This window comes from Varanus komodoensis, unplaced genomic scaffold, assembly GCF_004798865.1.
Source record: "Varanus komodoensis strain SLA01 unplaced genomic scaffold, ASM479886v1 scaffold73, whole genome shotgun sequence".
Lineage (NCBI taxonomy): Eukaryota > Metazoa > Chordata > Lepidosauria > Squamata > Varanidae > Varanus > Varanus komodoensis.
The window spans coordinates 1,269,649-1,279,636 of NW_025336386.1; the positions used below are offsets into that span (position 1 = coordinate 1,269,649).

General features: G+C 61.1%; 1 protein-coding gene across 3 annotated transcripts in view; it reads left to right on the forward strand.

Moving 5' to 3' along the window:
- The window catches only part of CASKIN1 (CASK interacting protein 1), an 80,167-nt gene that overhangs the window by 54,808 nt on the left and 15,371 nt on the right, over positions 1-9,988 (forward strand). For 2 of the 3 annotated variants that reach the window (XR_006416849.1, XM_044452501.1), the window contains exons 1-7: positions 3,158-3,301; positions 3,560-3,655; positions 4,319-4,449; positions 6,801-6,909; positions 7,119-7,227; positions 7,824-7,918; positions 8,982-9,099. Coding sequence is in view for 2 of the 3 variants with exons in the window: in XM_044452501.1 (XP_044308436.1) it covers positions 3,158-3,301; positions 3,560-3,655; positions 4,319-4,449; positions 6,801-6,909; positions 7,119-7,227; positions 7,824-7,918; positions 8,982-9,099 (802 nt within the window). In the remaining variant the exon portion in view is untranslated. Of the gene's footprint in view, positions 1-2,670; positions 2,769-3,155; positions 3,302-3,559; positions 3,656-4,318; positions 4,450-6,800; positions 6,910-7,118; positions 7,228-7,823; positions 7,919-8,981; positions 9,100-9,988 lie in introns of those variants that run through there. The other variant, XM_044452502.1, reaches the window with a different exon arrangement.

A 9,988-nucleotide genomic window follows, 5' to 3' on the forward strand; every position in this document is an offset into this window, starting at 1 on the left:
AAAGCCCCCCGTCAAAAATTCAGGCCCCTGTACAAGGGGGGGGGGGGGTCACACTTTTCCACCTTCCTGAGTACCTAGAATCATAGAATAGTAGAATTGGAATGGGCCATGAACACCACTGGGCCCAACCCGTGCTGCTGCAGGACACCAAGTCACACCGTCCCGCTCGGAGGGCTGCCCAGTCTCTTTCCGAATGTCCCCAGTGTGGGAGAGCCCCCCACCTCTCCGGGCAGCTGGTTCCACTCTCATATTGCTCTGACAGAGGCAGCTTTTCCTGCTGTCCAGCCTGAACCTGGGTTGTCGCAATGATTATTCCGTGTCCTGCACTCTGGCATCAGCCAGAAGAGATCTTGACCTTCCTCTTTGTGACAGCCTTGGAGGTCCTTATAGAGGGATCTCATGTCCCCCCTGTCTTCTCTTCGCAAGGCTGAACGTGCCCAGTTCTCTCAGTTTCTCGTCACAGGGCAGTGTTTCCAAACCCTGGGCCATTTTTCTGGCCTTCCTCTGCATCCTTTCTCATTTTCTGCATCCTTCTTAAATTTTGGTGCCCAGAACTGGACTCAGTATTCCAGATGAGGTCTGACTAGTGAGGAATAGAGGGGAACTACTACTTGCGATTTGGAAGTAATACTTCTGTTAGTACATCCCAAAATAGCATTTGCCCTTTTGGTGGCTGCATCACATTGTTGGCTCATGTTTAGCCTATTGTCCACAATTACTCCGAGATCTTTTTCTTGTTCAGTTCTGTTGAGCCACGTATTCCCCATCTTGTATTGATGTTTCTGGTTTCTTTTTTCTGGGCGGAGGACTTGGCACTTGTCCTTATAGAGTCTCATTCTGGTGCTTGCAGCCAGTCTTCAAGTTTATCAAGCTCACCCTCGATCTTCATTCTGTCTCCTACGGTGTTTGCTATTCCACCCAGTTGTGTATCATCTACAAATTTGATTATCTTTTTATTATTATTATTATTATTACTATTATTATTATTATAACAACATTTCTATGCTGCCCCTTGCTGAAGCCTCAGGGCGGCTTACAACACAATAAAATACATTGAAATACAATAGAACATTAAATACAAAAATACAAAAAATACACTGAGTTACAAACATAATAATATAAAATTAAAATTATCAGTATAAAATAAGTAAATAAATAATATAGGAGGAGAAAAGAGAAGGAAGAAGAAGTTGCCCTGGCCAGATCATATGTTTTAACAATTCAAATGATGTTTAAATAAAAAGGTCTTTACCTGGCGCCGAAAAACCAGTAACGACGGTGCCAGGCGGACCTCTTTGGGGAGTGAATTCCATAGGTTGGGTGCCACCACAGAGAAAGCCCTCCTCCGAGTACTTACTCTCCTAATTTCTTCCATGGAGGGTTCCTGGAGAAGGGACTCTCCCGCGGATCTCAAAGGGCGGTCGGGCATATACGGACGTAAGCGCTCGTTCAGGTAGCCAGGACCCAAGCCGTTTAGGGCTTTATAGGTCATAATCAACACCTTGAATTGGGCCCGGGCTTCAATGGGAAGCCAGTGAAGCTGACGGAGGACTGGAGTCATGTGAGCATAACGCCCCGTCCCCGTCAGCAACCTGGCAGCTCTATTTTGCACCACTTGAAGCGTTCGGACTGTCTTCAGGGGAAGCCCCACGTAAAGCGCGTTACAGAAGTCAAGGCGGGAAGTCACCAGCGCGTGTGTCACCGTCGCCAGGCAGTCGTACTCCAGGTAGGGGCGCAGCTGATTAATCAGCCGAAGCTGAAGGAAGGCGCTCCTTGCCACCGCTGTCTGTCCTTGTATGCCCAGGACTGAACCCTGTGGCACAAGGTTTGTCTGGCAGGACCTGTTTTTGCGGAAGCTGTGTTGTGTGGCTGCCAACCTCCTTTCCCTACCTAGGGTTACTAGATTGCTCACTATTATTTATTTATTTATTTAAGATATTTGTATTATGTCCTTGCGAGAGCCTCAGGACGGCTTACACAAATAAAATTCAATACATAACATTATAACATAAATAAATTAACAACCCACTCTGGCTGCAACTCACTTTTGTTGCCAGCGGTTTAGACATTAATGGCTGTATGTTGAGTTATTTTGAGGGGACAGCAAATTTACACTGTTATACAAGCTGTATACTCACTACTTTACATTGTAGCAAAGTGTCATTTCTTCAGGGTTGTCACATGAAAAGATATAATATATTTACAAAATGTGAGGGGTGTACTCACTTCTGTGTTATACTGTTAAGTACAACTCTCTAAGTACTCTCAGGTGTAACCCGTCAGGGCCTGGCGCCTTTGTAACGTCCAATGCCCTGAGGAGCCCCTCGACTTCTAGGGGGTGACTCTAATCTGTGTCCCTAAGTCCCCGGCCTCATCTAATCTCCTGTGCGGATCTCCCCCATCCTGCTTTGGGGAGACACAGCAGCAAAATTTAGCATCCGTGCCCGTTCCCTCACATCAGGCACTAAATCTGCTTCCTCCTTCTTAAGTGGCTCCACCACCTGTCTTCCCTCCCTCTTGCTAACTGTGGCCACCCATAACAAAGGGCTGGTGTTGAGTTTGGGGGTGGCGGTGGCTGGGGGACAGAGGCCTTCAGCAAACTGAAGGAAGGTGGCTTGGAAGAATGCAGCTTGCTGGGGTCGCATCTCTGTCCGTGACCTCTCCTTGCAGGTTCTCTGCGCTGCACCACGCTGCCCTAAATGGAAACATAGAGCTCATCTCACTGTTGCTGGAGGCCCAGGCGGCCGTAGATATCAAGGATAATAAAGGCAAGTAGGGGCAGTGGGGACTGGATGCAGGGCAGCTGCCTGGTGTGCAGAGAGGGAGGGGTGGGCAGGACTCCTGGGGGGGCTGGGCAGGAAGGGGAGAGCACCCTTGCCAGGCCCCCAAAAGCGCCCGGGCAGCGCTCACCGGGCGACCAAGCTGGGTCGGCCCATTCTGAGACCGTGCCGGGGCCTCCTGTCCCCTTCCCAGCATTCTGACCCCGAGGGATGTGCCCCCTTGGGCAGCTCGGGGGAATCCAGGAGTCGCGGCATCAGGCTTCCTCCCTGCGGGGCGGGCGGTGCCCCGGCCCTGTGCCCTCGCCCGCCCACGCCTTCCGGCGGGACTGGGGCCCCGGGGGCCCGGCCTGACAGCGGCGCCGCCTCTCCCCGCAGGGATGCGGCCCCTGCACTACGCGGCCTGGCAGGGCAAGAAGGAGCCCATGAAGCTGGTGCTGAAGGCCGGCTCGTCTGTCAACTCCCCCTCGGACGAGGGGCAGATCCCGCTGCACCTGGCGGCCCAGCACGGGCACTACGACGTGGTGAGGGCTGGGGCACTGGCCCTGTGCCGCTCTGGCCGTCCCTGGGCACGAAGGCCCCGTGTCCGTGGTGCCTCGTGCCCCGGCCTGGAGGGCGGGGGGCAGAAGGGGGGCCCGCCACGGAGGGCCCTCTTGCTGGCTGGGCTGGGCTGGGCTGGGCTGGGCTGGGCTGGGCTGGGGCGGGGCGGGGCAGCTCGAGGGGGCGCAAGGTGTGCGGAGCTCGGGGGGCTCAGCCGTGCCCCGGCCCTCCCTCTCTCGTAGTCAGAGATGCTGCTGCAGCACCAGTCCAACCCCTGCATCCTGGACAACTCCGGGAAGACCCCGCTCGACCTGGCGTGTGAGTTCGGCCGGGTCGGGGTAAGTAGCCCGCCCGCCCCGGGGTGCCGTCTCGGGGCAGGCCTGCCGTGGCAGGGGGAGCGGGGCCGGGTGAGGATCCATGAGCGGGGAGCGGGGGGGGGGCGTTGTCGCCGCTGCTCCTTTACAGGGCCGGGGAAGATGGCCGCACTGCCGCCACCCTGGGCTGGGCTTGCTCGCTTTGTGAAGGGCCCCATTTCCCTGCCCTTTCCGTGTTCCTGGGGCTATTTCGACACCCCTTGCTTTCCCCCCTCTGGAGAGCTGTGGGACCGGTTCGTTTTGAAATTGGAGGGGCAGAGGCCGGCCCGGCCCGGGGTCTGTGGTGGGAGCGCCAGGGAGCGCATGCCTCGGCCGGGGCAGGAAAGGAGGCGCTCCCTCAGGCAGCGGCTCGGCCCGCGGTGGCTCCAGCACACTTCTGCTCCCCTCGTGGCCTCGATGCACGAGGATGTGGGAGGTGCCCGGGGTCCCGCGAGGGCCGGCGTTCCTGGGGGGGGGGACTTGGCCTGGCCCAGCCCCTCTGACCCACGGATCTGCGGGGGGGCGGGCTGTGGGGGCTTCCTCGGGCAGCCGCTGGGGCGTGCCGAGGGGGTAGTGGAGGCGGGGGGGGGGGGCGGCCCCGGCCACCCTGCCCGCCCCGCTGCGGCACTCCTGCTCTTGGTCCCGCAGGTGGTGCAGCTGCTGCTGAACAGCAACATGTGTGCTGCCCTGCTGGAGCCCAAGCCGGGCGACGTCACGGACCCCAACGGGACCAGCCCGCTGCACCTGGCCGCCAAGAACGGGCACATCGACATCATCAGGTCAGCCCTGGGCGGGGGCATGCGGCCGCCTGGCGCCGGGGTCCCCACATCACGCAGCGGGGGGCGCTGGGAGGGAGCCCCCCGGAGAACTGGGCTAGGCCTCCCCCGGGGATGCCGCTAGGGCCACATGCAGCACTGGCTCCCTGCGGAGAGGAGGGGGCTGGCCTTGCTGTCGAAGGCAGGTGGGCACTCCAGCACCAGGCCTGGCCTCTGCAGAAAGCGGGGGTTCCTCGCAAACAAATTTTCTTTATTTATTACACTTTCCTGCTGCCCGTCACCTGAAGGTCTCTGAACTATTAACTGAGAACATCAAGTGCAGTATAAAAATGCGGGGGGCGACCATGTTAAATGCCAGTGAGAACGAGGGAAAGACCAGCTGGCCGTTCCAGGACCTCACATGCAGTGCAGGCTGGGAGCAAACTTTCTAGCACCTCAGCGTGTGGCTTGCAGGCTGCAGGGCTTCCCGGGACCTTCCTGTGGGATCACCAGCACTTCCCAGCAGCCCACCCCACACGGAAGCCCCAAATCACACGTGCCGGCTGGCGTGATGGAGCCGCGGTCCCCACGCTGGGAGGGCCCCAGGCTGCAGGCCTGGGGCCGTGGTGGGGCGGCCCCTGCCTGGTGTTCACCCTGGAATCCCAGGGAAAGGAGGGGCCTGGGCCTGCCGCTGTTTCCCAGTCCAGCCCACCCCCGGCTGGCCCCCCTTCCTCCCGGCTCCCGCCAGGTCCCGTGCCTCGCTGCGGCAGGGGATTGACCCAGCCTCCCCGGTGCATTAGCCACGAGATTTCAAATCCCACAATTGCTGGGTCCCCCTTCTGCAGTTGGGAGGGGGGCTCCGGCCAAGGAGGAGCCAGGAATGGCGGGGGGTGGCAGGCAGCCCCTCCCAGCTGCAGCATGCGCACCCGCTAACCTTGTGTTTGGGCATCCACACGGGAGGGGTGCTCCTCATGGGCCGGCCACTCTGGCGCCTGCCAGGTGGCCTCTTCCGCACCAAAGCAGCTCCCAGGGGCGCCTGGGCGCTGCCTGCGTGGTCCAGTGAGCCCCCCTTGGACGGCCACGGGTGGCGCGTCAGTGGCACCTTTCCCCCCTCCTGCATCCCGGGCGTGTCGGAAGCGCCATGGCCACAGGCACCCGCAGACGGCCTTCGCGGGGAGGGAGCACTGTCCTGCCGCCCTCGAGACCACTGACCGCCCGCGTCCTGCTGGACGAGAGGAGGCGTAGCCGCGCTGTTCTGCGGGGGGGCTCCAGGGGGTGGCACTGCCCGTTGGCGGGGCAGTTGGGCTGCTGCTCACCCAGAGGGCGCCGGAGCGCCTCCGCTGAGCCCGGGGGCCCCGCTGCGTCACGGTGTGGGTGTGTGGAGGCCGCCGAGGGCAGCTGGCCAGAGATCTGCTAAGGGGCGGCACTCCTCCTCCCCACAGTGGTGCAGCCACCCGTGCTCCAGGGACCTCTCCTGGCTGTGCCAGGCTCACGTTGACTGGGACGCGCACCCTGGCTCCACCGTGCAGCAGGACCCTTGCTGAGCCGGGCTTGCCAGCCTCCCCCTGGCCAGGCGGGGACCTCCCCCCGCCTCCCATTCGCAGCCGGCATCCTGCTTTGTCAGCGGGACCCCTCCCCACTCCACAGCGTTGGCTCCGAGGTGGCTTTCGAGGGAGGTGGGCACGGCTGTTTGCGAGCCCTTTGCTCTGCCTGACCTCCCCCCCGGGCCATTCCGTGGTTGCGACACCCTGTTGTCACTCCGGCCTGTGAAATGGCGGCTGCTCCCTGCAGGGGTGGGGGTGGCCCATGGGATGGGAGGATCGCTTCCGGCTTCAGGGTGGAATGGCACTGGGTCAGAAGGTACGGTTTTCTTTTCTGCTTTAGATTTATACGCGAGAGGGACGTCCTGCTTTTGAGTGGTCCCTCTTTTAACACACGGTGCGGCTGCATGGCCAAGAGGAGCGGGGCCCGCAGAAGAGGTTCTGCTCCGGGCACCCCAGGGTGCAACTTCCCGGCACCCACACCCGCCTCTGGGGGCGGCTGCCGCACATGTGACGGCAGAATAGGCCGCGCCACCACTGCATGGGCTCCCTGGGGGCCTGCCAGTTTCCAGGCTCCGGTGGACGGGCCGCTTTTCACTTCCTGGTTCCGAGTGCCCCCGGCCTGGCTCTCTGGGGTGCCGGTCCCGGCGGTGCAGCCTGGCAGGAGGGGCCCTCCAGAAGAAGCCCCACTTGCCGGCTGCCTTGCCGCAGCCCCCCGGGCTCAGAGCAGCCCGGCTGGCCAATCCTCGCCCCGCTGCCCCCGCGGAGCAGCGCCTGCTGGCCCGGGAACGGAGCCTGGTGCTCGCTCACACGCTCGCTCCGTCGCTCCTGCAGGCTCCTGCTCCAGGCCGGGATCGACATCAACCGGCAGACCAAGGCGGGCACTGCCCTGCACGAAGCCTCCTTGTGCGGCAAGACGGAAGTCGTCCGCCTCCTCCTGGACGTAAGCCTCCGCCGACCCACTTGCTCGCGCCTCGCTTCTGGCAGGTCTGGCTGCCGCCCAGTGCTCCCTGGAGGGGGCCTGCAGGGCTCCGGCTGCGGGTTCCAGCCTCCGTGCCGTCTCCAGACCTGCCGCCGGGCAGCTCGCGTTGCCAGACGTGCTCTGGGCCAGGCCCCTCAGGCACATGCGCTCTTCTCCTGCCTGTTCTGCAGAGCGGGATCAATGCTCACATCCGGAACACGTACAGCCAGACTGCCCTGGACATCGTCAACCAGTTCACAGCCACGCAGGCCAGCAAGGAGATCAAGCAGATGCTGCGAGGTGAGGGGCAGCTGGGTGTGGGAGAAGCAGCTCTGCTGAGGGGGGTCTCTGTGGGGCAGCAGTTCCCTCAAGGCGGGAGGCCTGGCAGAAAGGCTCTCACAGCCGGCCAGCCAGCATCTCCAGGAGAACACGCGAGGTGCCCTTTCCACAACCACAAGTCCATTAATGCAAATGGTAGCCATAATATTATGGCACTCTATCTCCCTCTAGTGCTTTTTAGGTAAGGAATCAATGATCGCATCTTAGCCTTCATGGTGGAGGCGAACTTTAAAGTGTCTTTTCATGAGCATTCGCTCTAAATAGCTCCACAGACATCGCAAAAGTGGAGTGCTGAAGTCTGGCATTCTGGAGTTCAAAGAGCATTTGAGGAAAGATGGCATTTCTGGAGTGGGGTGCAGCGTGTCCACTGAGGCTGGTGCAGACCTTGGGAGCCCGTTGCCGCGATCCCCGAAGCGTCTGGCCCGCTGCACGTGTCCCTTTCCCTCCCGTGGCCCGGGCGAGGGCCAGCCGCAGGCCGAGCGGCTCCCCACGGCACCCGCCCGCTGGAGCGAGGCGTGAGGGGCCACCCTGAGCCAGTTCCCCCTCTTTCTGCCCAGACGCTTCAGCCGCGCTGCAGGTCAGGGCTGTGAAGGACTATTGCAACAACTACGACCTGACCAGCCTCAACGTGAAAGCCGGGGACATCATCACGGTGAGTGAGGCCTCGGCATCTCCGTGCTTGTGGCACACGCCGAGGCTCGGGCAGACGCAGCGAGGAGCCCAGCCCGGCCAGTGCAGTGCGGAGAGCACAGGGTGCGGCCTACTTCTGGATCTGAGCAAGTGTCGTGTCCCCAGCAGAACCCGCAGCCGCTTGCTCGGTTGGGACCCGCTGGAGGCCTCCTTCATGCTCGCCTGGCTCAGGCCTGTGAGCGACCCGGGCAGCCCCCTGGCGGAACCACATCTGCAGGCAGTGGCCTCAAAGCCAGAATGCGTTCTGAAACATTCAGAGATGCGCCAGGCTGCTCACGATGTTGTGCCTTACGGCAGGAAAAAGAATCCAGGGTTCTTGCCCCCAGCCCGCCTCTGTGGGACAGGGTGCCACTGCAGCCCAGGGAAGCAAAACCGGCAGCCCGATGCGGGGGCCCAGTAGGGCAGAGCGCCCTCCCACACCTGGCTGCATCCTGGCCAAACTATTGCAACTGGGTGTTTGTGGAGAGCCGCTAGAAACTGCAGTCGGCCCTGGGAGGCGGGGGAGGCGATTCCCGTGTGCTGCTCCCACACTCTGGAATGGACTCCCTTTGGCGGTGCAACTGGTCCCCGCTTCCTGTCTTCAGAAAGGGGATCAAAGTGCATAGTTTTAACCTGGTTTTTGAAATGGTTCTTAGGATTGCTATAGTTGTTCTTAGGCTTTACTCAATTTTACCTGTTTGTGGGACTGGCTCGGTTGGTTTGGCAAACTGCCGTGCTTGGTTTTTCTGGGGAAACGGCATAGCAATGTTGAAGTACGTAAATAGATATGAAGCGAGGAGGGCAAACATGCCGTTAGGCATTAGCAGAGCGCAGCTGGGTGAGAGAGACTCGGAGGAAAGACTTTCAGGGCCAGAGGGTATGACTTCAGGGCAGGCTGGAGGCTCCGTGCATCCCATTTCGGAAACTAAGCGTAAGCTGGGAGGGGCAGACTCCTTCCCTCCACGCTCGCCGTGCTTTTGGCACGACCGACCATCGCACTGCTGGCTCTACCACGCAACACACCCGCTGCCCGCCTTCTCCAACAGGTCCTGGAGCAGCACGCGGATGGCCGATGGAAAGGCTGTATCCATGACAACCGGACAGGCAACGACCGTGTCGGCTACTTCCCATCCAGCCTGGTTGAGGCAATCAGCAAGCGCACAGGCAAATGTTTCTCTCTTTGGGGCTTTCTGGTATGCGTGTTTGCCCCAGTCCTGAGCCGGATGGGGCTTGTGGGGAGATGTGCAGCTGGTGCTGGACTTGCCCTGGGGGCTGCTCCAAAGCAGGCAAACCCCCGCCTTCGCCGTGATTTAGGCCTGGAGGGACAGGGAGGCCCAGGAGGTGGGGCCGCAGCCGTGTGCCGTTCGAGAGTCCCCTGCACGTGCTTGGCCACGACCAGCACGCTGCCTTCTCCCACCCGGGCTGCTACGGAAGCGAACCTGCCCCATTTCTGTCAAGCAGCAAAGCGTGGCTGCCCATGGGCTTCCCTGGGAAAGCGCGCATTTTGGCATCTCTGAGACAAGCTTTGGCTCTGGCTCCGAGTGAGCAGGCTCCGGATCAGCCCAAGGAGATCCGGGCTTCTCCTGGCGTCAGAACCAGGCCCCACAGTATTTCTTGTGGCCAAACACACCCGTCCCTCCCTCTCTCCCTCCCAGCTTCCTGGATGCCACATGCTGTCCTTGGGTTGTAGAGGCCAGCTGCCCAAGCTCTGGCCCAAGGGCAAAGCACCCGCGGTCGGCCCAGAGTTGCTTGTTCTGACGGCAGTGGTTCCCCAAGGAGAGGTGGGCTAGGCCCCCCCCGCCTGATCCTTTCCACCAGAGGGGCTGCTGGCGAGCACACTGGCCATGCCGAGAAAGGTGGGATGCGGCATTGCGCAGGGAGCTCCCTGCTCGGGGTCTGGTTGCCCACCTCGACTAGCTGCACCCGGCCAGCACTCCGACGGGGCCCTTCCCAGCCTTCCTGGGAAGGCAGCAGGACACAGCCTCTTTGGAGCAGAGATCACCCCTCTCCCCAGTATTCCCACTGGCCCGTCAGTGCACTCTTCCTGGGGGGG